This window comes from Molothrus ater, chromosome 1 (genome assembly GCF_012460135.2).
Source record: "Molothrus ater isolate BHLD 08-10-18 breed brown headed cowbird chromosome 1, BPBGC_Mater_1.1, whole genome shotgun sequence".
Taxonomy (NCBI): Eukaryota; Metazoa; Chordata; class Aves; order Passeriformes; family Icteridae; genus Molothrus; species Molothrus ater.
Window position 1 is genome coordinate 149,415,479 of NC_050478.2, and position 25,621 is coordinate 149,441,099.

At 41.7% G+C, this 25,621-nt stretch overlaps 1 protein-coding gene across 2 annotated transcripts in view; it reads left to right on the forward strand.

Moving 5' to 3' along the window:
- The window catches only part of DENND3 (DENN domain containing 3), a 31,917-nt gene extending 9,390 nt beyond the window's left edge, over positions 1-22,527 (forward strand). Inside the window, exons 5-23 of one of the 2 annotated variants that reach the window (XM_036378857.1) lie at positions 3,432-3,543; positions 4,726-4,845; positions 5,726-5,944; positions 6,248-6,369; positions 6,827-6,982; positions 8,789-8,885; positions 10,178-10,281; positions 10,564-10,745; positions 11,716-12,237; positions 13,066-13,328; positions 13,799-13,969; positions 14,384-14,513; positions 14,983-15,090; positions 15,908-16,047; positions 17,160-17,317; positions 18,269-18,405; positions 18,570-18,685; positions 18,806-18,943; positions 21,047-22,527. In XM_036378857.1, the coding sequence (XP_036234750.1) occupies positions 3,432-3,543; positions 4,726-4,845; positions 5,726-5,944; positions 6,248-6,369; positions 6,827-6,982; positions 8,789-8,885; positions 10,178-10,281; positions 10,564-10,745; positions 11,716-12,237; positions 13,066-13,328; positions 13,799-13,969; positions 14,384-14,513; positions 14,983-15,090; positions 15,908-16,047; positions 17,160-17,317; positions 18,269-18,405; positions 18,570-18,685; positions 18,806-18,943; positions 21,047-21,247 (3,196 nt within the window). In that variant the 3' untranslated portion in view covers positions 21,248-22,527. The remainder of the gene's footprint in view (positions 1-3,431; positions 3,544-4,725; positions 4,846-5,725; positions 5,945-6,247; positions 6,370-6,826; positions 6,983-8,788; positions 8,886-10,177; positions 10,282-10,563; positions 10,746-11,715; positions 12,238-13,065; positions 13,329-13,798; positions 13,970-14,383; positions 14,514-14,982; positions 15,091-15,907; positions 16,048-17,159; positions 17,318-18,268; positions 18,406-18,569; positions 18,686-18,805; positions 18,944-21,046) is intronic. The other variant, XM_036378858.1, reaches the window with a different exon arrangement.
- The last annotated feature ends 3,094 nt before the right edge of the window (positions 22,528-25,621 follow it).

Here is a 25,621-nt window from a genome sequence, read left to right on the forward strand (position 1 = left end):
GCCTCTGGGTGGGTATTTTAAACTTAATAACTATTTAAACATTATAATTAAACACCTCTGCCTTGATCATATATAGTAGGGTTTGGCACCTATTTAAAGCATTAATGTCCCATCTCTTTTGAGTCTGTACTGGTTTCTGAGAGGAGTTCAGTTGATCAGTACTGTACAATCTGAGCTTCAAGTGATTTGTAAATATGTGAATAATTATAGGGAAGTTCAACAGGACAGTAACCTTCCACGTTAGTCTTGTGTGTTGTCTTGGTCTTTTAACTGGGGAATTTTTCACACAGCTGCACAGCTCTTCCCCTTTTTGCTGTTGCATCTGTGAGATGGGAGTGTGTGTAACTGGAGGGGGGGTGAATGCCAGTGAGAGAGCTGAATTTGGTGTTGGCATTTCCCATGGTGCTGGAAACTCAACTCATTAGGTTTCCATTAAATTTTATTCTGTTTTTAATTTCCTTTTTCTTGATAGTATGTAATGGCTCATTTCAGAATGTCTGCCCTTCTGATTTTGGTGCTTTGGGTTGTTTTTTTTTTTTTAGAAAAAGTGTTTCACTGTGCCAGAGTACACTAGGGTGGAGGGGGGGGGAAGGGGTGGAGAGGTACAGGTTAATCTTATTTTGCTTGTACTACTGAAATGTTTCCATGTGGCATGAAGCAGCTGCTGGGGTGTGTGGCTGTTCTGAATGCAACATAAACAATTGCAGCCAAGACCTCTATGAGATATTTTGAGTGTAGTGCCCTGTACAGCTGCAGATATTCTTGACTTTTTGGGACATTACAAAGCACTGACATTGTGTTTCTGTAAACCAGAGGGGAGTTACTGTGTGTCATCAGGTGACCAATGGGTTAATATCTAATTAAGTGTTTTTGTTGCTTGAATGCTACTCAGGTAGCAGTGCCTCTTATACTTTACAGATAATAACACCTTCAACAGCATACTTGTATCCTTGGTATGCTGCAGAGCTGTTCTGCAGGATGCTTCAACTGATTCATCATTCTCCAGGCAGGAGTTCTCAAAGCTCTTGCTGGTGGACCTCAAACCACCTATTTCTAGTGTGTAGCCCTTTCATTGTGATACCTAGTGCAAGAATGCTGTTGCTCCTGAAGATCTGATGTTCAAGTAGCATCTAAAGGGGTTCTGCTTCCATCCAGGATGATTTTTTGCAGCAAAAGGTTTCTTTTTCCTCCAGAATTCTGTGCACAGATTATTTTCTTCAGTACCTAAGTGCACAGAATTGCTTATAGGTGAGGTGGTATTTGTTTTCAGTCAGAACAATCATCAAAAGTATTTTTAATGTAAATATTCTTAGATGAAATTCAGGTTCCTAAACCTTTTCAAGTGGCAGAGTAGAAATCATGACTGAAAACCGAACCAAGCTGAGATGCACAGGCAACATCAAACTATAAATTCAGGTAGCTGCTTTGAACTGCAAGGGAATCTGCAAGCTGTCATCATAGTAATGAAGGTCTGGGTATTCTGTGACATTAATTTTATAACTAATTTCCATAATTCTAGCACTCAGTGCTTCCAAATCCAGAACATTTTGTGTGGGGTGTGTCTGCCTTTCTCCAGAGCAAGCAGATGTGCACCTAAATGGTTTCACAGCACAGTGGCTGTTGGATTATTCTACATTTTTTTAAAAGGTTCAGTTTAACTTCAGAGGTTTTGGCACTTTGCACATGTGGTATTACTTCAATCTGTTACACTGCATGAAAAGTGAAATATTCCTGGCAGTAATCTCCTGGATGAACTCCTGTCTTGGATGGATGAATAGGCTCCATTCAAACAGTAAATCTTCCAACCTGTGTATTCATCCTTTCAGCTGCCTTGAGAAAAGGTGGGAGTGTGCAAATAGCTGCCAGCACTGAGGCAGTACAAAGGGCCTATTCTGAGCTGCTCTTGCTTTCTGAAACACCTGTCTGTGGACAGTTAATAGCAGTAATGAAAGGTTCATAAACTCCTTAGCTCTCCACTTGAGTGTTTCAGAGATTACTTCATATATTTCTGCAGACGTTTGCAGTGCAGAGCTGTCAGCTGCTGTTAGGCTGCACTGATGGGGCACCATGTCCTGAACAGGGAGCTCTGTCCTCTCTCTACATCTGCTGCTTTCTCTGTCTTGTGTCTCTTGTCACATTTACTGTCTTGATAAGAGCTTTTTGTCCCAAAGGAAAGGAAAAAAAAGGCAGGTTTGCTTACTTTGTTTGGCCAAATCTGTGGCATCACTAATTGTGACAGAGTATTTATTTAAATGATTGGTTCAACTGTCTGGTTTTCCTTGATAATTCTTAAATTCCCCTTTCTCTGCACCCCTGAAGAGCTGATGGACTTTTTAGGAATATTTAGGTAACAGCCCAGGGCTTTCTTCAAATAGGAAAATAGTGAATTTAAATATTTCATTTGAAAGGCCAGTAATATATGACAGAATGTATTTAGTTTTTTCTGAAATCTAAATGCTGTACACAAAAAGGGGGCTTGGATCCTTATATATCTCTTAACCTATTCAGTTGCTTCCTTCCTGAAGAGCAATTGTTCTTCTGCAGGAAACCAGTAAAGCTGCAAACTGAAGTAAAAACCTCCAGGGAGAAGATAACTGTATTCAGTTCCTGGTTTCTCTATATATAGATTTGCAGGCCTAGATTTCTGATTTTTTAAATATTTGGGGTTTTTCCTATAAACGTGCAAGGGAATCTTCTATTGAACAAAACACCCTTTGTGACCACAAATACCTAACTTGCTAATTGTTACATTTCAGAAATGCTGTAGGACTTAGTAGTCTTCAGTCTTGATTGTGTGTATGTTTAAATGTAACAGAATTTATTTAGTGTAATATATAAACCGTGTGACCTTTGTTAGGATAATGCAGTTTAAAAACATTTAGCAGGTTTGCACAAATGTTCTTATTCTTTGTGTGGGCAGGAATGACAGCAAAGAGCAGTGTCCGTACAGGCCTAAGCCTTATGCTAAATATGGCTCTTGCTTCACATTCCTCTGCAGTCAAGCTCAGATCTACAACCTCTCTTTTCCTCTGGTGCTGTTTTCCATCTCTGAGCTGGTGTCTGATGCTGGGGATGGAGGAGCACCAGGTGTTGCAGCTGTGGGTGTTGGTTCCTCAAGCAGTCTCTGGAAGACACTTGCTGTAGCTACACCTCACACATGGTTTCCTTTGGCCATCAAACCACTGTGCTGTGTCCCCTGCTGGATATAATGCAGCAGTATTTTATGCATGGGAGTACAAAAATCTCTGCTTCTGACACAGAAGCATCATTAAAATTTAATGAAGCTGCTGAAGTATCTAATAAATTAGAAATTAATTAGCTGAAATAATAGCTTCATTACTCCTAATAATTTTTTTTAGATTATCAGCAGAAAGAGTTTTTTGTGTTTGCATGTTACTATTGATAAGTAATTTCCTATCATTTAATTACAGCTTACTAGTGCAGCTACGACCTTTGAGGGATTTAGATGTCGAGGAGCACATAAAAGAATTTGCAGCAAAGCTGTTTTTAATCCCCAGCCCCCCACCAGGATCACTCCACTTGGTAATTATTCCTCCTAAATTTCATCATGATTTTAACATTATGTCTTCTAACATACTAAGATGCTGTTTTCAATGAACTGGGTGACATTCATGAGTGTCAGGTCAGAGATAACTTGGTGATGTGAAACTGATGTCAATACCTGTGCTTTAAAAATCAGGCTATGCATTATTAGTAGAGAAAATAACAGTGTGACCAGGTTCAGGCTGGAGTGCTGGCATACCAGCCATGTTCTTTAGTTTTCAACACTCCTCTAGGAAGGTTTTGGCTCATGCCAGCTATTTGCGGTGTGAGATGATGCCTGGGCAGGTCTGGGAGCAGCAGAACAGTGTGCAGTGGATGAAATGTTGAGTTGGCTGCTGCCTGGATAAGAGCAAGCTGAGAGGGGAAACTCACATCAACATTTGTATTCAGTGCTGTGTATTTGTTCCTTTCTGACCCTTCCCAAGTCCAGCCAGATGTCAGCTGGGTCAGAGATTTCAGCACACACTCTGTTATCTACTGCAGTGGCTTCTAGGGAAGCAGAACTTCAGCCAAGGGCTCTTCCTTAGCTGCTTTCCTTGACCCTGGGATGAGGGGTTAGGAGGGGAGGAAAAATAGCATAGCTGGAAAATATCTGAGTGATTGGCTAAACCAGCTGTGAGTGCTGAAATGTGCAGCACGTGCAGGACCCGACCCCCAGAGATTTGAGCTGAAGTATCTGAAACTCTGAGAGACCTCATTCCTTTTGGCTTGTTTTATTTTCTTAACATGACAACTTATGCTCACTTATTTTGTTCATATTTTTTTGCTGTTTCCTGTATGAATTTTATGAACAGTTTTGGTTTCCCAGTTGTATCTACAAATATAAAATCAATTATTTTGTTACGCTTATAATAAAGCAAGTTTAATTCTGTTAAAAGACATTTTTTAAAAAAATGTACTGGCCAATCACTTTGTGAGAATGAGAGGAGACAAGTACATATTAATCTTTCAAACTACTCATTATGTCTTTTAATATTTCCCTCTCTTTTTATTTTACTTTTCTGCAGTATGCAAATACCTGTCTTTTTGCTCTCAATTAGAGTTCATATTTTGTAGTTGGAATTAAAATCCTGAATTAAATGTGCTGTGGGAACATTTTCATTAAGGACTAAGCAGAAACCATCTGTTATTTCTGTTTCTATGTTACCTGTTATAATACAGGTATTTCACATGAAACCACTTCAAATAATAATTCCTTCGCGAGAGGATCCAGACAGTCCAATTATTGACTTGGATCTCCATCTTCCATTGCTGTGTTTCAAGCCAGAGCAGGTGCTGCAGGTAAAATTAATTCATACTTCTAAATGTTTTAGAGATTGACAATATTGGTAATTTGTAGTTTAGGGAAAAAAATCAAGATGTTTATTTACTCAAAAAACTTTATTAAACTCAGGAATTCAGAATAGTCTTAGTTCTGAATATTAGAGCTATGGCAAAATAAACTCTACTTCTTCATAAGATATTTTGTTATTGATGGACCTGATTAGATTAAAGGATATTACATTTCTTTGCCTGTGGTCTAGAGATAGGTGCTAAATTTCTTATGAATATATTTTAAAATATAACTACCCAAGCCAATTGACAGATTTTGTTTTGAATTTTCACTACATGCATTTCTACAAGATTTATAATAATTTTTTTCATGTTTAAAAAAGTGGCCTGTGGAAAGGATTGATGACAATTGGCACTCTCATACAAATAAGGTGTAAATGGTGTGGAAATACAAAATACAAAAAGCTATTTGCAAAGAATTTTTTTCATTGCTTCACAGAATCTTACAATAATATTAGCTGGAGTGTTCTTTGTAGGTTTCCTGATCCAATTCCCTGCTCAAAGGCCACCTGTGAAGTTAAGTTAAGGTCATCAGTTTTATCTAAGCCACTTTCTCTAAGAAACCTCCTCAGTCATGAGAGTTGGCAGTTCGGCCTTATTTTTGGGGGGGTTTTGCCCAAACATGCATGATGTGAATAAAAGTATCTCAAATCCTAAATGGTGCTGCTGATGGATCTTGAAATGGACATTATTTCATTTTATAACTGTAAGTTAGCTACTAAGAATGAGAATTTTGATGTTGACTCTCACAAACAGATGAAATATTTGCATTTCTAATGTGTTCTAGGTACCTCTTTGCAAACATTTAACATTCTGGCTTTGTTTCCAGATCATGACCTGTATTTTGACTGAGCAGAGAATCGTTTTCTTCTCTTCTGACTGGGCTCTGCTGACACTCATTGCTGAATGCTTTATGCTGTACCTTCACCCCCTTCAGTGGCAGCACACTTTTGTGCCCATCCTGTCCAGGCAAATGCTGGATTTTGTGATGGCTCCAACATCTTTCCTCATGGGATGTCATATTGACCATTTTGATGAAGTGAGCATGGTATGTTTCACACCATTACCACTCCTGATTTTTACTTGCAGTGCATTTGTCCCCTTCCATATTAGGGAATATTAGATTACTAGGAGTTTTATGTACTGGGATTAGCATCTGTTAAGGCAATTGCATTTATTTTTCTTGAATGTAGTTGTTTATTTATCCATACAATTTTCTACTTGTGGAAAAAATTTCAGTCCTTTTCTGACTTACTTCCTTGATTAAATTAATTGCCTGAGAAGTATGTAAATAAGAAGTAAATATTTTTGCAATAAATGTACAGTCATTCTATTTTTTTTTTGTTAAAAGGAAGGTGAAGATTTAATTCTAATTAATATAGATAATGGAGATATTTCACATTCAAAAATGGTTGAAGAGGAACTTGAGATTCCAGATGTTCCAGCACAAGCAGCAGAAACTTTCATAAAAAGGTGACAAGATCTTGAAGATGTGTCTGTCTTAGTGCATTAACCATGCTTGATGCTCCAAGTTTTTTTATTTTGTATTCTTTATTATTATAATATTATTTCATTCATATTATTTCATTCATACCCCACTGTATTTTATAAAAGGGCAAATTGAAAATTTAAATAATTAGCACAGAAGTGGCTTTAAGCAGTCATAATCACCAAATTATTTTGCAACAACTGGAATGCTTGTTTCTTTTTATTATTGATACAGATTATACTCTGAACTTTACAAAGATGACTGAGTGCACTGTGATTTAATTGAGTGAGGCTCCCCAATCTTGTTAGCCTGTCAGCACTTGTAAATCAATCTTGCACTTCTCTAGCTGTAAGATGCATGGGCCTAAATTATTTTTTTTTTAAAGGTATGAAAAAATTGTTGATGTTAGGATGTAAGTTAATAGTTTTCTTCTGTGTGTAGAGTGGAGGGTCTGCAGCTGCACTTTGATCTGGAGCTCTGCCATCTCCGAGCCAGCACAGACCTTGGTGAGCTCCAAACCCGCAGGAGGGTTTGGCAGCAGAAACTGAACATGGATGTGCAGCAAACCATGTTGCAGTTAATTGTTAATATCTTCAGGTAAGTGAGTGTAATATTTTCTGTTGTGAGAGCATGTGGTACTGGTTAAGGCACATCAGTGAAAATATTCTCATTTTGTCTTATACTTTATAGATATTTTGTAGAGCTTAGGTTTTGTTAGGGAATATGAGAAGGCAGTCCTGTAGCCTGATGGAATAAAAGTCATTGATGTTTTGATGTATATATACATTGCTCAAATATCTTAGATAAGAAGCTCTTATGATTTTAAGCTTGTCTTTTGTAGGAAGATTTCAGGAAGAGAAGTGCAGTCCTTGGAGAAGCTTAGGGCCCAGCAGGGATATCAGTAAGTTTTGGTCCCTCTTGTTAGAGGCACATGAATGCAAACCAGGACAGGGTAGAAGAGCTGAAAGCAGGAACAAGAGTTCAGAACACCTGGGTGTGTTTGGGCTGAGAATGGATGAGATACCTGAAGAATGCAACTCCTGAGAATGAAGGAGGAGCTGTTTAAGCTCAAGGGCAAAGTTTTGGCACAAGAAGGGACAATTGGCCTAGAGCTGGACTCAATGGTCCTTGTAGGTCCCTTCCTGCTCAGGGTATTCCATAATTCTATGGTAAGAAATGTGGGGTACTAGCTGTGTTTGGGACTGGCATTTTAACAATGATGTGGCCGCTTGCTGGATGTGGTTCTTCCCTTTGGATCAGCAGCTGAATTGCTCATGGGAATTCTCCTTGACACTTTAGGTCAGAAGGAACTGGGTTAGAGTTCAAATACCAGGTATCTGTTATTGGATCAGCTTAAGGAGAGTTCCTGCAGGTGTCTGGACCCTCCAAGAAGGACAGTAGCTGCTGGGTGTGAGGAATAAAACAGCCTTTACAGATAGCTGATTATGGAAACTGAAATGCATTTATTTCCACAGTGGATTTTGTGGATTTCAGTGTTTGGCAACAGTAATTCCAGACAAAGATGAGGAGAAATGCATTTTTGCTCATAACAGCTTGAACTCTTTAATGCACTAAACATTTGGCTGAATAAATTGAACACATGCTTTGCTCTCTAAGAGATAATATGTATCACAAAGTGGTTGATTCTTTTACTTATTTTCTTCTTTCCTTCAAACTTTTTCTTTGTTCTTTTTTTCAGCCTTGTTTCTTCTATCTCCTAATTCTACCAGCATCCAAGAGTGAAGGAAAGTAACTTTCTGATGCACTTGTTCTATCTTCAGCAAAGCATTGTAGTAATTTTGTGTGTGTGTGAAGGTTCCCTGTTTAAAGCAGACAGTGCTAAATTATACAGAATTACATAGAACTATATACTTTCATTGACCATACCTTTTCCTGACCCCATAGGGTTGGATAAACTTTAACAAGATGTACTAAGAGCCCTGTTTTTCAGGTGCCTGTTACAGATGCAGTGTGATGGGACAATGTGAGGTCAGGTCATGTCTTTCAAATTGCCCATGATAGGTGCACTTGTCTTTTGTGTTCCAGTGGGTTGTGTGTGATTCAGGAACTGTGTATGTAAATGGAATTCCAGGATTGGAGCCTAAATCATGATTTACACAGATGCTCCTTCATGGCTTACTAAGTCTTACAGAGTGTATGTGAGTTTGGTAGCAGATAGACTACCTTACTTGTAAGAATTTGAATTCTTTTTTCTATGATTCAGTAACACAGACTTGTTCATTAAAACTGATTTTGCCTTCTAATCCTGCAGCACATTTCTATTTTGTCTTCTGATGCCACAGCATATTTCTAGTAGTACCAGTGGGCTGCTGCTATTTCAAAAGTATGACTTGCTTACAAATCTCCAAGCAGATTTATCTATTTATTTATTTGTGTCTCCAGGGAGGTAAAAGACCATCTAAATTATGAACACAGAGTGTTTAACAGTGAAGAATTTCTGAAAACAAGGGCAATAGGAGACCAGCCATTCTACAAAAAGGTAAATTAAGTGCTGTGAATATCTGCTATTAATAAATTTGTATTTTAGGATTAACGCCAATATCTGGAAATTTGAAGGTAACAAAGTAATAAATCCTACATGAGAAACAGTATTTGTTGGATAAAGCTTCCAATTGAATATTGTTGCTATGTGCAAACATTCTTAAAAACAAACAGACTAAAAGGAAAATCTTAATATATCCTCAGGAGAGAAATTGATTGGAAATCTTTTGACCAGGATTTCAGATTAATAGAAATAATTAAAATATTTTCAGCAGCAATTTCTAATGCTATAAATGAAATGGTGACAATTTTATGAATTGAAATTTAATATTAGTTAAAAACTCAGATGTACATATTTAAGAAGAACTTTGAGCAGCTGACTCACTTAAATACCAAATAGCAAAGTAGCAGGTTTGCTTTCAAGTAAACCTTAGAAAATAACACACTATGGAGTAGTTACTAGTAGTGTCTGGAATTATATTAAAAAACCTCAAAAAATCCACTAGAACGGACTAAGATTTGGAAGCTCCTGGGCATACAATTGCTGGCAAACTGTGCCACCTACTGGAGGAATACTGGAAATTGGGAATGCTAATGCTTTTGGAGATGCTGTTTTACACTGTGCATTGCAAGTGGATTAGTAAGAGGCATTTGAACATTTGTATAATAGACATGTTGTATTGCCTCAAATGCCAGATTTCACCTTGTTAAACTGTGCAGTGATGAGAGGTGGTGGCTTTCCCTCTTTTTAATTCACACCTGGAAGTTTTTGTTGTGTCCTCTATCCTAAAAGTAGCAATTTGACCTTTTTAGAAAGTTATTTCTGGATGACACCACGATAATTACCTGAGCAGGGAAAAATTTTTGGGGTTATCAGAAGAAAAGATGATTCACTTGTCTTTTCAGTATGATGACATAATGTTAATTTAGAGTACTCCCAAATTCTTATTCCAAACCATAGCCAGTACTATCAGCACTTGGCTTAAGTAGAAAAGATAATACTAAACTTGTAGCTCTGTTTTGCTCAGTATTTCTCATTTTTGTTTGGTTTCACCTCTTGGAGGGCAGTTTGAGATTACTGTTTGCCACTAAGCAAGTATCATCCAAGTCCAGAAGGTGAATGGAAACTTAACTAGTTTTCTCTTGAAGTTTCCAATCTTTTTATTTTTGTGATTGCTAAATTGAAATGTCTCAGTTTTGCATGAGTAAGGGTAATAAAAATGAGCAAGACATGCTACTAAAAGTGTAAATTTATAAATGATCCACAGTTAACTCCTTTGTGTCTCACAGGTTTTAGAGACCTACATGTTTCACTCTTTCCTTAAAGCTCGTCTGAACAGAAAGATGGATGCTTTTGCTCGGCTTGACTTGAGTACCCAGTCTGAAGAGGACAGGTAGAGTTTTCTCACTTCTTATTCTGGTTTTGAATCTTTTGATGTTATCAGTGATAAAAGTCCTTTTGTCTCTATTGGGATGAGTTTAGGTCATCTATAAATAAGATTATGATTCATTGCTAACTCATTTAATTATGATTATTGTTAAAGGGTTACATGAACAGCTGTTGAAATTGTAGATTTAATACTATTATACAAAAAAGAAAAAAAAAAAACAGGCAGTAATTTAGTGTCTATGTGTGAGCTCTGAACCCAGTGATGTGTTGTTTTTATTTCCCTCAGGTTAGATTTGATGTTTCCCACCCCCAGAAGGCTGACGATAGAGAAAATGGCCTCCAAGCGCGTGAGCGCCGCACGCAAGGCCAGCCGGCGCATGGTGATCAGCATGCCCAACCTGCAGGACATCAAACTGCCAGAGGGCCCCTCCAGGAACTCCTCACTGCGAAAAGTGGAAAGAGGTGTTGGTAAGGGAACGCTGGGATGGACAAAGACTCTGCTGTTGTCTTTTGGGGTGACATCACTCAGTGATTTGAGGAATGTTTGAAGGAGCTGCGGCTGTTTAGCCTGGAGAAGAGGAGGCTCAGAGGTGTCCTTATTGCTCTCTACAACTTCCTGAAGGGAGGTTGTGCACAGGTGGGGTTGGTCTCTTCCACCAGGCAGCACTGACAGAAAAAGAGGACAGAGTCTCAAGCTACGTCAGGGAAGGTCTAGGTTGGATATTAGGAACAAATTTTTCACCAAAAGAATTAATAAAGTACCTGGAATGCTCTTCCCAGGGAGATGGTAGAATGACCATCTCTGGAGGTGTTTAAAGAAAGACTGGACCTGGCACTTGGTGCTCTAGTCTAGTTGAGGTGTTCGGGCATAGGTTGGACTTGATGATCTTAGAGGACTCTTCCAACCTCATTATTCTGTGATTCTGTAATTGTCACAGAAACACTGTCAGCCACTGGGAAGAAATGATGGGCTGAGTCACTTTGAGCTGGGGCCTGTCTGTGCTTCCCCTGGCTTGTGAAGTCAGTCTGTATCCTGCTGGAAGTTTTGCTGGACCACAGAAGAGTGATTGGTCCCAGTGGGATTGATATTGGAGAATTGATTTCTGAGTCCTCACCCACCTTATGTCCAGTTCTCTACTACCTTTAATTTAAACACAAACTTAAACTTAACACAGTTTAGAAAGAACTCCATGGGGTTTTTTTTTCCTTTTTCTTTAACTTTTCCAGAGTTGATTTTATCTGATTAGGGAATATTCTCATAATAGGGGCAATAGATACAGAAATGTATTTGTGTCCCTAGCACAGCTTAATCCTTCCTGTTTCTTGTAATTGCTGTGATGAGGATTCTGTTTGTTGTTTGTAGTATTGCTGATTGTGAAGATATTTACACTTCTGCTCCTTTCCCTGATCAATGTACTCTCTTGGTGTTTATTTCTAGCCATGAGAACACCCTCCAAATCCATCACCACATTCAAAATCCCTGAAATTCATTTTCCTCTGCTGTTCCAGTGTGTTCACTCCTATTACACAGACTTCTTCAACCACCTCAGCAAAGCTATCAGTGCCTTACCCCCCGAGAACTCTGCCTTGCTGGCAAGGTACTTCTACCTCCGGGGCCTTGTTAGCTTGATGCAAGGAAAACTACTAAATGCACTTTCTGACTTTCAGAACCTAGAAAAAACAGACTTAAGAATTTTCCCTACTGATCTTGTAAGAAAAATAGTGGAGACCCTGCCTCGCTCGGAGCGCTTGCAGGCAGACCGCAAACCTGAGCTCAAGAGGCTGATAAGTCGAGTGATGGAAAAACAAAGGGAAGTTCTGAAAATGGATGACCATGTAAAAAATTTTGAATTGCCAAAAACACACATGCAGCTGGATGACTTTGTGAAGAGAATTCAGGAGTCTGGGATTGTCAGGGATATAGACACTATCCACCGGTTATTTGATGCCCTGACAGTAGGTGAGTATGAGTTTGCTGAGGGTTTTTTTGGTTGTTATTTTTTAGCATTGTCACTTGAAAAAGGGAGATTTACTCAAGCTCTTAGTGTTGGTTGGTCTGTCAGTGCCCTGGGAGCTGAGCCCCTTGTGCCTGACCAGTCTGTCAGTGTTCCATTGTGGAAACCCTTCACTGAGCAGCTGCTGCAGGGAGGAGGGTCCCCTGCCAAACAGAGAGACCCCTCCTGGGTGTCCTTTACCCACTGCCAGCATCCTTGCAGGACTCACATTAACAGCTTAAAAAAGAACATTGTCTATTAGTAAAATTATCAGAGGTTAAAGTCTGAGAATTGCTGGTTGTAATATTTGACTGCAAAAATGCATTTAAAGCAATATATTAATTCAAAGCTTTATATGGACAAGCTCTAATCTCCAGTAAGAGCCAGGTGGAAATAATGATTCAGTGTGCCTAGAGTATGATTGTTACCCAGTAGGTGATCCTATAGGGAGAAGACAGGTTCAGCCCTGTTGACTGATCCCAGAATTTATATGGAGTCTTCTCTAACTTCTCCCCATTCTTAACTCACTTTTATACTATTCCTTTATGTTTAGGCGGAGCTGGAGTGACTTTAGTCACACATTTTACTCAGTGAGGGATGGTTGTACCTTGGTGGGGGATATATCAGGATAGTGCCTGAGATAACCTTGGGATAGGGACATGTGCCTAGAATGTCTATACTTATATGCACAATAAAGAGACACAATTTGACAGTTACTGTCTTTCTAAACCCATCTTCCTGTACAAATCTGTGTAATAGTTTCTCACACTAAAGGGGTTTTAAAATTCTTTTAGGACAGCAGAAACAAATTGATCCTGAAACATTCCGAGATTTCTACAACTACTGGAAAGAAACTGAAGCAGAAGCTCAAGAGGTGAATCTGCCACCAGCAGTAATTGAGCATCTAGATAAAAATGAATGTGTGTACAAGTTATCCTGCTCAGTTAAAACCAACTATGGTGTGGGGAAAATAGCTCTGACCCAGAAGCGCCTGTTCCTGCTGACTGAGGGAGGCCGTCCTGGCTATGTCCCAATTGCTGCTTTCAGGGATATAGAGGTGAGCATCAACTTCCTCTCCTCTGGCATGCCTGGGATATAGGTTATGTCCCATTCTGCAGAGTGAGCTGGCTCTCAACATAAGGATTCAGTAAGGAGAGTAGGAAACAGTGCTGAAGTCACTATGAGAGTGATTAGGTAAAATCCTGGGGGTTTGGACCAAAAATTTCATGACTGAAAATCAAGAGGTTATACCTTCAGAGAAATGGCTAAGGAGTAGATAAGTTTAATAACATGAGCATTAAATGTGCCCATGTGGCTGAGGTATCAGTGGGTCACCTTATAGCCACTGTGGAGCTAAGGCTGTATGATGATTAAACTTATTTTCATAAATCCAGCTCTGCTTAACTGGGTGTATGGACAACTGAAATAATTAGCTGTAATTAGACAAAGCTGCCCTGTGGGCTGAGTGCTGAATCATCTGTTATTTGGGTACATTCTCTTTGTTTTCTCTTTCCTGTAACTTTCCAGGAAGTTAAGAGCACAACTGTAGCTTTCCTTCTTTTGAGAATACCTACTCTGAGGATTAAAACATTATCTAAAAAAGAAGTCTTTGAAGCCAACCTTAAAACTGAGTGTGATCTCTGGTACCTGATAGTGAAAGAAATGTGGGCTGGAAAGAAAATGGCATATGATCACAAGGTATAAATATGGGAATTTATAACCAAGTAATACGAAGAATATGCTGTCTGTCTCTATTCTAAATAATTCATGCACTAGTCTTAGAATTTTATGGTGCTTCTCTCCCATGAAGAAAAATCCAGCTTGGAAATGGGTATTCATCCTATGTCTGCTTTTTGTTTTTGTTTGCACATCCTGTATCAAGGTTGTGTCAGATCTGAAGTATTCCTGTAATAACACTGGCTTCTGACTCCCGGCTACAGGACCTGGCTTGGAACATGGGATGTGGGAGTGGGGTCTGCCAGCAAGTGGCAGGAATTGTGCTGCAATCCTGCCTGGTGCTTGGCTAAGCATGACAAGTGTTGTGATTTTGAGCATGGTGTCTTGTAAGAATAATGAGCAATAGATAAACTACAACAAGACTTCTGTTTTTAGGATCCTCAGTATATCCAGCAAGCACTGACAAATGTTCTCCTGATGGATGCTGTGGTTGGTGCCCTGCAGTCCTCCAAAAGCATCTATGCAGCCTCTAAACTGTCTTATTTTGACAGGATGAAAAATGAAGGTCAGTCACCGCAATGCTGCAAAGCCTGTTGGTGTTGCATCATCTCCTTCTGCTCTTCAGTGTGTATGTTTTCAAACTGGTTATGTTTAGAAATAGAAAAAGACATTAGCCTGATTGCACTTTGACAAATGCAATTTATTTAATAGTAAGTAGAAAGTTTAGGGGTTTTAGGGATTTTTTTTTTCTTTTTATTCTCCCCCACTTTTTTTTTTCTTTTTGTTTGGTTAGGTTTTGGGTTTTGCTTCTGTCTCCATCTTGGAAGCTGTGGTTTTGTCTTGGTTTTTTAGCCTCCTTGGGTGGTGGATGTCTCTGCTACCAGAATTCATACAAATGGTGTTTGGGCTCTCAGCTAAAGCTAGAGGGAAAGAAAAGTGAGAAATGTGAATGAATGGTGTAGAATTGATATCTCATAAGAATTGGAGTTCAGGCTTAAATGTGTGCTTCATTACCTTCTAAAAATATATTTTAGTGCCTATGATGGTCCCCAAAACAACTTCAGAGACACTAAAGCACAAGATCAACCCCTCAGCTGGTGAGACATTTCCACAGGCAATAGATGTCTTGCTTTATACTCCAGGTAAGGTGATGTGTTGCTCTCTCTAGATTGGCCCAGCTTTAATTAGCCTATAAAGCACATTATCTTAGAACACCTGGTATTATGCCTGCCTGATGTGTTCACATTCTGACATGGATTGGTTGTGTGTTGAATACTAAACCAGAAAAAATAATTTAAAAAGAACAGTAATGTTGCACATTAAGATACTCCAAGGCATAGTTTTCACTGTCTTAATTTGCCTTTCTCTGCACATGTGCCTTATCACAGACTTCAATTCTGTGTTAATGGGCTGATTTCTCATTAGGATTTCTGGCTCACTTACTGAGCCAGGTGGATGGATGGATGATGCTCCCCCATTGATCAATATTCATTGTTAGGTTTTTATTTTTCAGTAGAGGCCTGGGGGTGAGTTAGTTTGAACCACAGTGCAAAGAACATTGTAGAGGGTGTTGGTTTCAGTGATGCTTTTCTTTCTTTCTTCATACTATGAGAGGCTTTGGTGGAGTAGACAAGAGTGAGTGAATTTATTAGTTGTATTTATAGGGCTTAAAAGCCTTACTGCAGTCTCAGTGAGCTCAGCTCTTAGTCATCAATGAAAGAGGTTATCTCTGCTCTGAGTATCTTTGGAGTGTAAGATTAAATCATTGGGTGAACTCAGCAAACAGATGATAACAAGCACAATGCATTGTGAGAACTGTGTCAGTCAATAACTGATGATGCAAATTCCAGAAGATACATTTCATTACAAACCTGCTCTGCCTAATAATGCCTTTCCCACTGGTCTCCAAAAATATTATGTTTTCTTTGACTTCTCTCATCTTCTCTGCTTTATTTCTAGGGCATCTTGACCCTTCAGAAAGACTGGACAATGCTCATCCAAAACTCTGGTGTGCTTTAAATGAGGGGAAGGTTGTGGTCTTTGATGCCTCTACCTGGTCTATCCAGCAACACTGCTTCAAAATGGGCCGCTCTAAACTGGTGAGACTGGCACAGGATCACAGCTCCTGCTGCAGCTGGGTGTGCTTTTGTTGCTGTAACCCCAAATAACATCATTCCTTAAAAGTTGTTGGGTTGTTCGGGCTTCAGTTAACCTGGAAAAGTGAACATTTTTGAGAAAAGCAGGAAGGAGGCTAAATGGATGAATAGTAAAACAAGTCAATGTGGTGAGAAGTGATGGATTGGATTTAGGAGGGGCCTGATGGGTTCCTGGGGCAGGAAAGCAGGGTTGAAATGGTTGAAGAGAAAGAATAAAAGACAATTAACCAAAAGAGAAGGGGAATCCTAGGAACAGATAAAAATTCACCCATACTGAAGAACTGGAGATTGGGAAGAAGTGTAAGGAAACCAGGTAGAGGCTATTGAAAGAGAGAGAGCTCTGAAAGAAAGTGTCTGAACTAGCAGGTGAAAGGGAGTGGTTTGTGAAAGACAACCTGAAAGAGTAATTCTGTGAAAAGGGAATCTGAACTAGGCATGCAACCTGGGAAAAGGAATTGGACATGTCACTTTTGTGAAAGATAAAAGAGATTGCTGTGGATGAGTGTGAGAGAGAGTCAGAAAGGGAGGGGTAAAGCTGATGGTGAAGAGCTGGGTGGAGGAAAGATGGAATTCCAGAAGAGTAAGATACCTAAAAGAAGATAAAAAAAGTTGCAAGTGATGGCTGGAGGGAGGTAAATGAAGATGTGTGATGGAGGGGAAGGACATTCAAGAGACAGCAGAGGAGACAGTATTTTCTTGAACACTACTTTTGGATGAACTAGGAAGTGTGGCTACATTGGACAGTTTGATTGGCTTCCAATCCAGAGGAAAGGAGCACACAAACCTCCCTAGTTCCCCTGATGCCCTCTGTAACTTCTACTTTGTTTGGGCAGGAAGCACACCTTTAGCCAGTCCCTAAGATAAATTATAAATCCTATTTACTGAAGGATAAACTTTGCAAAGAGATCTGTCCTCTCACTATTTATAGAGTAGAGCAAAGGATAAAACACTGGAGAGCCAAGTCTGCATCTCCTAGAGTGATCATCTGAATACAGCCTTTTCCATGTTACATTTCTCTCCTAGGCTTTATTTAACCCTGAGCTTTTTCTCCCCAGACTTGCATGGTCATGGTGGAACAGAGTCAAGTGTGGATTGGTTCTCAGGACTCCATTATTTACATCATCAACACCCACAGTATGTCTTGTAATAAACAACTGAATGATCATCGCTCTGACGTTACAGACATCATTGTGGAGAAGAATGGAACACCCAGGTAGATCTAATTTGATTTTCCTAGATGTTGAAAGAATTTCTTGCTTTAAATGGGGGGGTTTATCCTGCTGATAAAGTCTTCATTTAGCTCATTTTTGTAGTTCCCAGATTGTGTATGTCAACTAAGAATTTCCTTTTTAAATAAAGAACACTGTGTAGTTTGGAACAAAGAGGATAAAGGAGTGAATGCTCTTCTGGATGAAGATGAGAACAGCCAGGAACTGGCAGCTTCCAGTGAAGAGCTGATACAGATGCAGTTTAAAGACCACTTCACTTTTGCTTTGAGCACATCATTGACTACATGTTTACAGCAAGCTTCTGGATTTTTCCTGCCTGTTTATAAAAAAAATAATACAATTATTGTTCTGTTCAGGCAAAATGCTTTTGATCTTTTGGTAGCACTGAAAAGAGTGTTGGCTGAAGGTCTTAAGCTGCTGTTTTCCCATGGGAAAAGCAGCTCCAGGGTCAATAGGTCTGCCAGTGGTGCAGCAGATGTGACTGGGTTTCAGGAAGAATTTAAGTCTTGTTGGAACCTTCTGAAAAAGGTTTGCTCATTCTAAAACAACAAATGTTAAAGGTAAAAAGAAAAGAGATAGTATAATTTGTTTTCTCAGGTGCAGTAGCAAATAAGAACAGTTTGAGATATTTTTGTTCTAACTCAAGAGAAAATCCATCAGGCGACATTGTTCAGAGGAATTATAGGAATGTTTTGTGGTGCTCTACTCCTCATGCATAATGTAATGTGCTCTCATTCTGTGAGCTCTGAGTTAGCCTGCAGTGTTTCTAGTTGATACAGAGTTTGTAAAGGATAATACTGAAGATAACTTAAAAATGAACATTAATTTGGATTACTGTAAAATTGGTTATTTTGCAAGTAAGTCTCTTTTGTGTGTGCACTCTTTTCTGAACATGAATGCACACTATACTTCTTAATGTTTTTAATCTGTGCCAGCAGTGAAGCATATTCCAGCAGTTTAGATGGAATGGTGATTGCTTGGAACATCAGCACTCTCAAAGTGAACCGTGTCTGTCAGCTGCCCTGCCAAAATCTCACCTCTATGAAGCTTCATAATGACCAACTGTGGTGCTGTAAGTGCCTTCCTCAAACTGTAATAATTACAAAAATCATCTTCACCTAAAGAAACAAGACAGTTGTTGGATATTCCATTTTATTTTGCTGTTTTTTCACCCATGTTTTGTAGAGAGGGAAGAAGTGGGCACATGTTACTAACTTTGTATGTTTAATATTGAAGGTACCAGAAGTTGCATTCTTGTAGTGTCAACTCAGGAGTTTCGAGCGCAGATGAAAATCGAGCACCACCTGAAGGATGTCTGTTCCTCTTTCCTTGGCTTCCAGCTCTTTCCAGAGGTATTGCACTTACTCTGGTGATGCAGTTTAATGGAGGCAGGGCCATGTGGCATTACAAACCCTGGTAATTTGGATACATTTTCTGTCAGCAGTGCTTAAATGTATCTTTCTTTACTTTAGAGAGATGAAGTGTGGGCCTCTTACTCGGGGAGTAGTGACCTGTACATTTGGAACACTAAAGACCTTTCAAGTACACCTCAAAAGATTCATCTTCAGGATTGCTCTGAGATTACTTGTATGATAAGAGTTAAAAATCAGGTGAGAGACATCTGGGCTGTTTTTTGCCTCTTGTGGATTTCTGTACTGAAGTTTTGTTTGTTTGCAGCTGTCATGGGTTGTCATTGCTTCCTCACTGGGTGGGTGCATATGTACATGAGGTTTGGAATGTTGATTCCTCTTTGAAATCAGAGAAGCTAAAGACTGCCTAACACAAATGGCTGTTGCAGGTGTACCCCAAAATGCATGGCAAGCAAAAGCCCTCATCAGAAGTTAAATGTCTGATGACATTTATTAGCCATTGACATTTCCAGGAAACTGTAGAAATGGAAAGTTTAGGTCCTTTGATATTTTATCTCAGGGCTCCTCAGACTAAGCCTTGAAAAAAGGTTACCAGACAAACAACAAATGCCAATTAATTGGCCTGTTTTTGTAGATGACCTTTTCCTTGATTAGTTACCACATTTCTAACTCAGGACAGACCAAAGGAGCCAGTGGATTCCTGCCTTGGCATCTTGTGTCCATGTCACTATTGGCCTCTGTGTACCTGCTTTATGTGGGATCAAGAGCTGTGCAAATGATTGTAGTTGTGCTACCACAGGGGCCCATTCAAGGTTACTTTGCAAATAAATAGCTAATGTATATCTACTGGGAAAACAACTTTTGGAATCCTCAGATTTTCCCTCCTTCCTTCCTCAAAAATTATTTTTTTTAAATGGAATAGGGAGATTTTCTCTGTATTCAGCCTCTGGTTGAACTTTTGTACTAAAATGGAAAATCATTTTAGGATATTCTTTCCCAAAGCAGAGATTGATATATTTAACCTCTGTTTCAAGGGAGTGAAAGGATTGTTTGGAACCCCCCAAGGCATTAAGCTCTCTTTTGTTCTACTGAAGAACTTTGTTCCTTTTTCTTTTCTTCTTTAAGTAATTTATGAATAAGTTAAACAGTACTGGGCCCAGTACTGACCCTTGGGGGACACCTCTAGTGACAGGCTCCAAGCAGACCCTGTGCCACCACTCACACTCCTGTTCCCTCTACACAGCAATGAGTTATGGAGAGGGAACTTGCAGCCTGGTAAAGGCTCACAACAACATTGGTGGGGCTGTCAGTCACAGGCTTTAATTAAAAACAAGCCATTGTTTTCTGTAAGAAACTGGAGAGAAACCCAGCTGCATGCTGTGTCTGTCTGAAATAGGATGTGTTCTGTCTGGCACCTTGGCCTATGTCTTTTATTACCTATTATTTGACCCAATCTCTGTGGCTGTGTTTTCATTTTGAACTTGCTGGTGCCACAGTTCCCTGGAGAGCAGCAGGTTCATGAATTTCACTGCCAGCCCTGTACAGGGAAGTACTTTCTTCTCAGTGAAACAGAACAATTTCTAGTTCCCACATGTCCCTGACTTCCTTAATTTCAGGTGGAACAGTGGTTCTACATTCAGCTTATCTGCTCTTCTGTTAGTTCAAAAACCTTTTGTAAAGGCTTCTTAGCTGCCTTCTCTCCAACCTAAGGAGTCTTGGCTTTTCCATCTTCCCTGTGAGGGTGGTGAGGCCCTGGCACAGATTGCCCAGAGAAGCTGTGGCTGCCCCCATCCCATTCATGGATGGAGCCCTGAGCATCCTGGTCTCATGGAAGCTGTTCCTGACTGTGGCAGGGGATTGAAATGAGATCTTTAAAGTCCCCTTCAACCCAAGCTACTTTCTGATCTTTGCTCATATGACCCCAGGACACAGCTACTCCTTTCTCTTGGCAGTTTTAGTTGCTCTTCCCTGGATTTCCTCTGCTCTTGTAGTTTGGGCACACTGTGCCTTAGACAGGGGTGAGGGAGAGCAGCCCCAGTGCAGGCACAATCAGCAGCTGAACATTCCAGTGTGGGGCACAGGGGATTTCCTGAACTGAGGGGAACAGAGACAACCTCCAGGAGCCCTCAACTCATGCCACAACAGTTGAGGAGACTTGGAGGTGGCCAGAAGCAATAGTGGCCAAGCCCTTATTTATACTGAGAAGGAAATTTTCAGTGTTCCCCTTTTCCAGCCAAGCATGAGGGAACCTTCACTGTACCAATGTGCCACATAAACCTCCTTGACTGTGTCCTGGACTGAAATGTGAAAGAGTAAAAATGTGGGTTTGTTTTGTTCCCCCAGCTGTGGGTTGGCAGCAGTGGGAAGCTGCAGGGCAAGAACAAAGGGAGGATCTACGTGGTCAGTGCTGAGAGGAAGAGTGTGGAGAAGGAGCTGCTCGGCCACGGTGACGCGGTGAAGGCGCTGTGCTCGGCCGAGGACAGGTACGTCCTCAGCGGCTCGGGGAAGGAAGAAGGGAAGATTGCCATCTGGAAGGCTGGATAGCCACACTATTCCAGATGTGTCTGCCTCCTCTGGGGAGAGGCAAGGACCTGGGACTGTGTTTACTTCAGCATTTTGCATCTACTTCAACCACCTGCCAGTGTTATTGTCTTGTATTTATTGGGTTTCCATCCCTGCGTTGTAGAAAATGGAAATGGAAGCAAATCTTCCCTCACACCTTGTCCTGCTCCTGCACATTTGGTAAAGGAACAGAAATGGGAGAAGACAGGACACTGTCCTCCAACTGGACATGAGGTGGTGTGGAGGGTTGGGGTTACCTGCTGGGGCAGGTTACATTGGGAACACCAGAGCCAGCTCAGTAATTCCATGGGAGCTCTCTCTCAGCAGTGCAAGGTTGATTAAAAAAAGGATTTCATGATGTCTTTACAGCCTGTTATAGGTGGAAAAGGGCACTGAAAGGAAAAAACCAAGTGCACTTGGACATGCAGGGTTGTCACTGTGATCATCTTCCTGAGCTCAGAGCTGTAGGTGGGCAGTGTCCCTTACCCCTGGGGGGATTTCTGGGGCTGTTGTGTTTAAAATGCAGGCACAGGCAGGCTCTCCCCACAGCACTGAAAGCTCCTCCAGCTGAAACAATGTATTTCCAATGAATATTTTTTAATGTATTTTTTCTTTGAAAGCAATGCACAGCACTTGGCATTTGGAACAGTTTGTGAAACTGATTTTTTTTAACTGAAGCATTAATTTATTTAATTCCTGTATATATTATATTTGCTTTTGGAAGTACCTCTCAGTCTCTGTGCAGACCAACCTCTGCCCCTCCTCCCTTCAGTTCTTGTTCCTGCAATCAGAGGAACTGCTGTTATTTTGGGTAGAACCTGCTTTATTTTTAAGTCCTGCACAGTCCTAAAACCTCTCCTCAAACCCTGGAGCAAGCACCAGGAGCTGCAGCCTGGAAGAGTCTCCAGAGGAGCATTCCCTGCTTGGTGCCTGATGCACAGTGGTTTTTTCACTGGTGACATTTATCTGCAGATAAATCTGTGCAGAATAACTTTATCTGCATCAGTGCAGAGTGGAAAACAGTGTCTAAAAGACTGTAAATAAAAGGACAAAATGGGCTGCTACTTTTCTTAATAAATATAAACCAGTGTAGGGCTAAATAGAAGGATATAAACAACTGGAAAATATTATGACTAGAAATTTTATGACTCTGTATAATATTTTTGCTGATAAAAGTTTTTATCATATCATGGCAACAGAAATTTTACTTTTTTTAGCTTTTATATCAATTTAAGAATATTAAACACTATATTGATACTCTGGCCTCTGTACTTTGTTTGTTTTCCTGTTGATACTCGAGAATGATGATTTTAGCACTGACTTGCTCCTCTCTGTGTGCTGTAACAAATAATTACCTGGGGTTTTTTCTCTGCTTGTTCTCCTTTCTGAAACAGCTTCTGCTGTAACATGTCCCCTTTTGAGCCCCATATGTGTGATTTCCAGGTTCCTTCTTTCCTTCCCTGGCATGGTCAGGCTGCTTGGGGTAATTACAGGAATTAAATATGGAATTTACTGAACACACAAGGGCTGTTAATGAACTTTCCCTGGCTGCAGAAATGAACCAGCTGTACCAACCTGCTGCCCACCTGTAGCTCTCTTTATTGATTTTCATTCCTGGCATACTCTTTAGACCTGCTTTTGTCTTCTTAGCTGTTTTTTAGGTGCTCACTGACCATCTCAACTTTGCTCCAGGATTTCAGCTGTGGGAATGGACCTGCGGTCACAGCACTGTGGGGTTCTGTTCTGTTTTCAGTAGTTTCAGGTACTTCCCGTGGGTCCTTGGTGGTGGGAAGGCACAGGTGAAGGATGCTCTGAGCTCCTCAGAGCTGCATTTTTCCCCTCTGCCAGTGAGAGCTTGGCCAGGTGTGGTTGTCTCTGTGAGTCACTGTCTCCCAGAGAAGGGACAAAGGGAGCAGGAGCTGCCCCTGGCAGGAGAAGGGAGGCTGTGAGTGACTGGGCTCAGCACTCCCCCATCCCTCCCTGGCTCTAAGGCTGTGCTGCTGTTGGGCTTGGTCAGCCTCTATCTGAGACTCTGAGTCCAGCTGGTGCCCCCATCCCCTTCCCATCTCTCTCAGGGAAATGCTGCCTGTTTCTTGGAAACCTCAAGGTTAATGTTTGTTCAGTTCCTTTTTGCTTTTTTTTTTGCCTGGTCTCCCAACCTGAGAAACCTGAGAGGAGCAGAGAGACCTGCCAGGAGCCCACAGTGCTCTTGGTCCTATGGTCCAGTTTTTGGAGGCACTGTGTAGAGCAGGGAGTTGGATTCAATGATCCATATAAGTCACTTCCAAACTGAGCTGTTCTGTGATTCTTTGGTTAAACCAAGGGATGGCAGTGTCTGCTTCCAGAAATAACCCAGCTGTGGAGATGGGAGCTGCTTGGAAATCCAGGCTGTTGTGTGCTGGCTGTGATCTCCCTAAAAGGGCCATGCAGGGAGGGAGGAAACAGCCCCTTCCTCTGCCTCCCAGCCTGTGCTTACAGGCTGCTGGGGGGTTTAAAGGGACCAGGCCCCATTCTCCTTCAGTGCCAGCTGAGTCCTTTTGGGGGCAAATGGAACTAAGCCCCATCTTCACCCCCTGATGTGCATTCCTTACCTGTCTGCATCCATTTCATCTGCCACTGTAACCTGCAGGATTCCTCCTGGCATCTTGCTTCCCTCTCCATGGTGAGTTCTCTGGTGTCTTGGCACAGGTCCCCTGCTCTCAGAGGCAGTGGGTGCCACCCCAGCTCTCAGGACAGGGACACTGCTGCACAAATGCACAGAATGCTACCACCAGCCACCCTTGTCCCCAGGATTTGGGCCATTGTTCTGCTGAAACTCATCTCTGGCCCTGCAGGGTGGCTGCCCCAAGCCCCTTTTTGAGATATGAAGGGTTGCCCAGCACATGGGACCCCAGTGTGGGGGGTGTAGGATGTCACCTGTGAGATGGTAACATCCCACAGGCTCAGCCCGTGTCCCCAGTGAGCTCTGTGTGCAGGGAGTGTTCCACAGCCAGGCTGCCACTGCTGCAGGGTCTGCAAATGCACGAGGTTTCACCTGGGGATGGACATGGGGACCATGTGCCACCCCTGCCCCCCAGGATGGGAGATACCCCAGCTGCTGCAGAGCCTGGAGAATGCAGGGACTGGTCCCACTGGGGCAGACTGGGCTGGGGGAGGTACAATACTGGTTTTTGGTTGGTCTTGGTCCAGACTGGGAAGTTGAGGCAGTGCTGGAGCAGCTCCTCTCCAGGCTGTTCTGAACCACTGCAAGGCCACTGTGGGTTATTCTGTAATGAGCAACAGCTCAGGGGCTGACCCAGATCCACTGTCCTCACCCCCACCACAGCACAGTCCAGCCAGCCCAGACCCAGCACTCTGCTCCAGCCTAAGCAGGGACCTCCTTCTCTTGGACAAGGATCACAGAGTCCCAGGGCCAGGGATGAGTCACATCCCCTGAGCAGAGCAGGGGGATCACCCTAAAGGAACAACAGATTGCAAGAGTTTCTGCTTCTTGTCCCTCTTTCCAGGCCTCATCCTGCCATGGTGCTGGAAGGGATCAAGAAGGTTTCCCCTCCTCCTACACATGGCACAGGGCCCCTTCACTTGTCAGTGTGCCAGAAGACAGGGATGCAGGAAATTCCCTTGCACTTAATCCCTCCCTCACTTTGGGCTCTCCAGGTACAGGTGTCCCTCAAGGTGAGGCAAAGTAGGACCAGGAGGGGAGGGAAGTAGCTACTAGGAAGTAACTCAGCTCTATCCCACCCAAACCCAGCACAGCCCCTCTCTGGGTGTCCTGCAGGTATCTGGAGAGGCTCCTGCACCAGTGAGGAAGGTCCCCATTCTCCTCTCTGTACTGCTGAAAAAGCAACTGCATAGGCTGGGCCTGATGTACAGTCTATTTTGTTTAAAGTTTTCACATCTTCCTTAAACTCATGGCCAGGGAAAAGTGTATGGATGAGCTTTGTTTGGCCAAAAGGGGAATTAGTGCAGTTGCCAGAGTGCTCACTTAGCATGTGAGAGGTAGTAGCATGGGTGACTTCATTCCCCAGTGTTTTTAAGGCCAAGGGTGAAAACACCAGCTTGGGTTAGGGTGCCACTGTGCTGGAGGGTAGTTGGGATGTGGACAGGCTCAGTGGATGGTGCAAGGTCAGCAGGGTGAGGTTCAAGAAGAGCAAGGCCTGGGTCCTGCCCTTGTGTCCCAAGAAGCCCCTGCAGTGGCCCAGGCTGGGGGCAGAGTGGCTGGAAATCTGCCCAGTAGAAAAGGACTTGGGGTGCTGGCTGACAGAAGCCAAACCTGAGCCAGTGTGTGCCCAGCTGGGTAGGGAGGCCCATGGTCTCCTGGCCTTCTGTGTCAGCACTGGTGTGGCCAGCAGGACC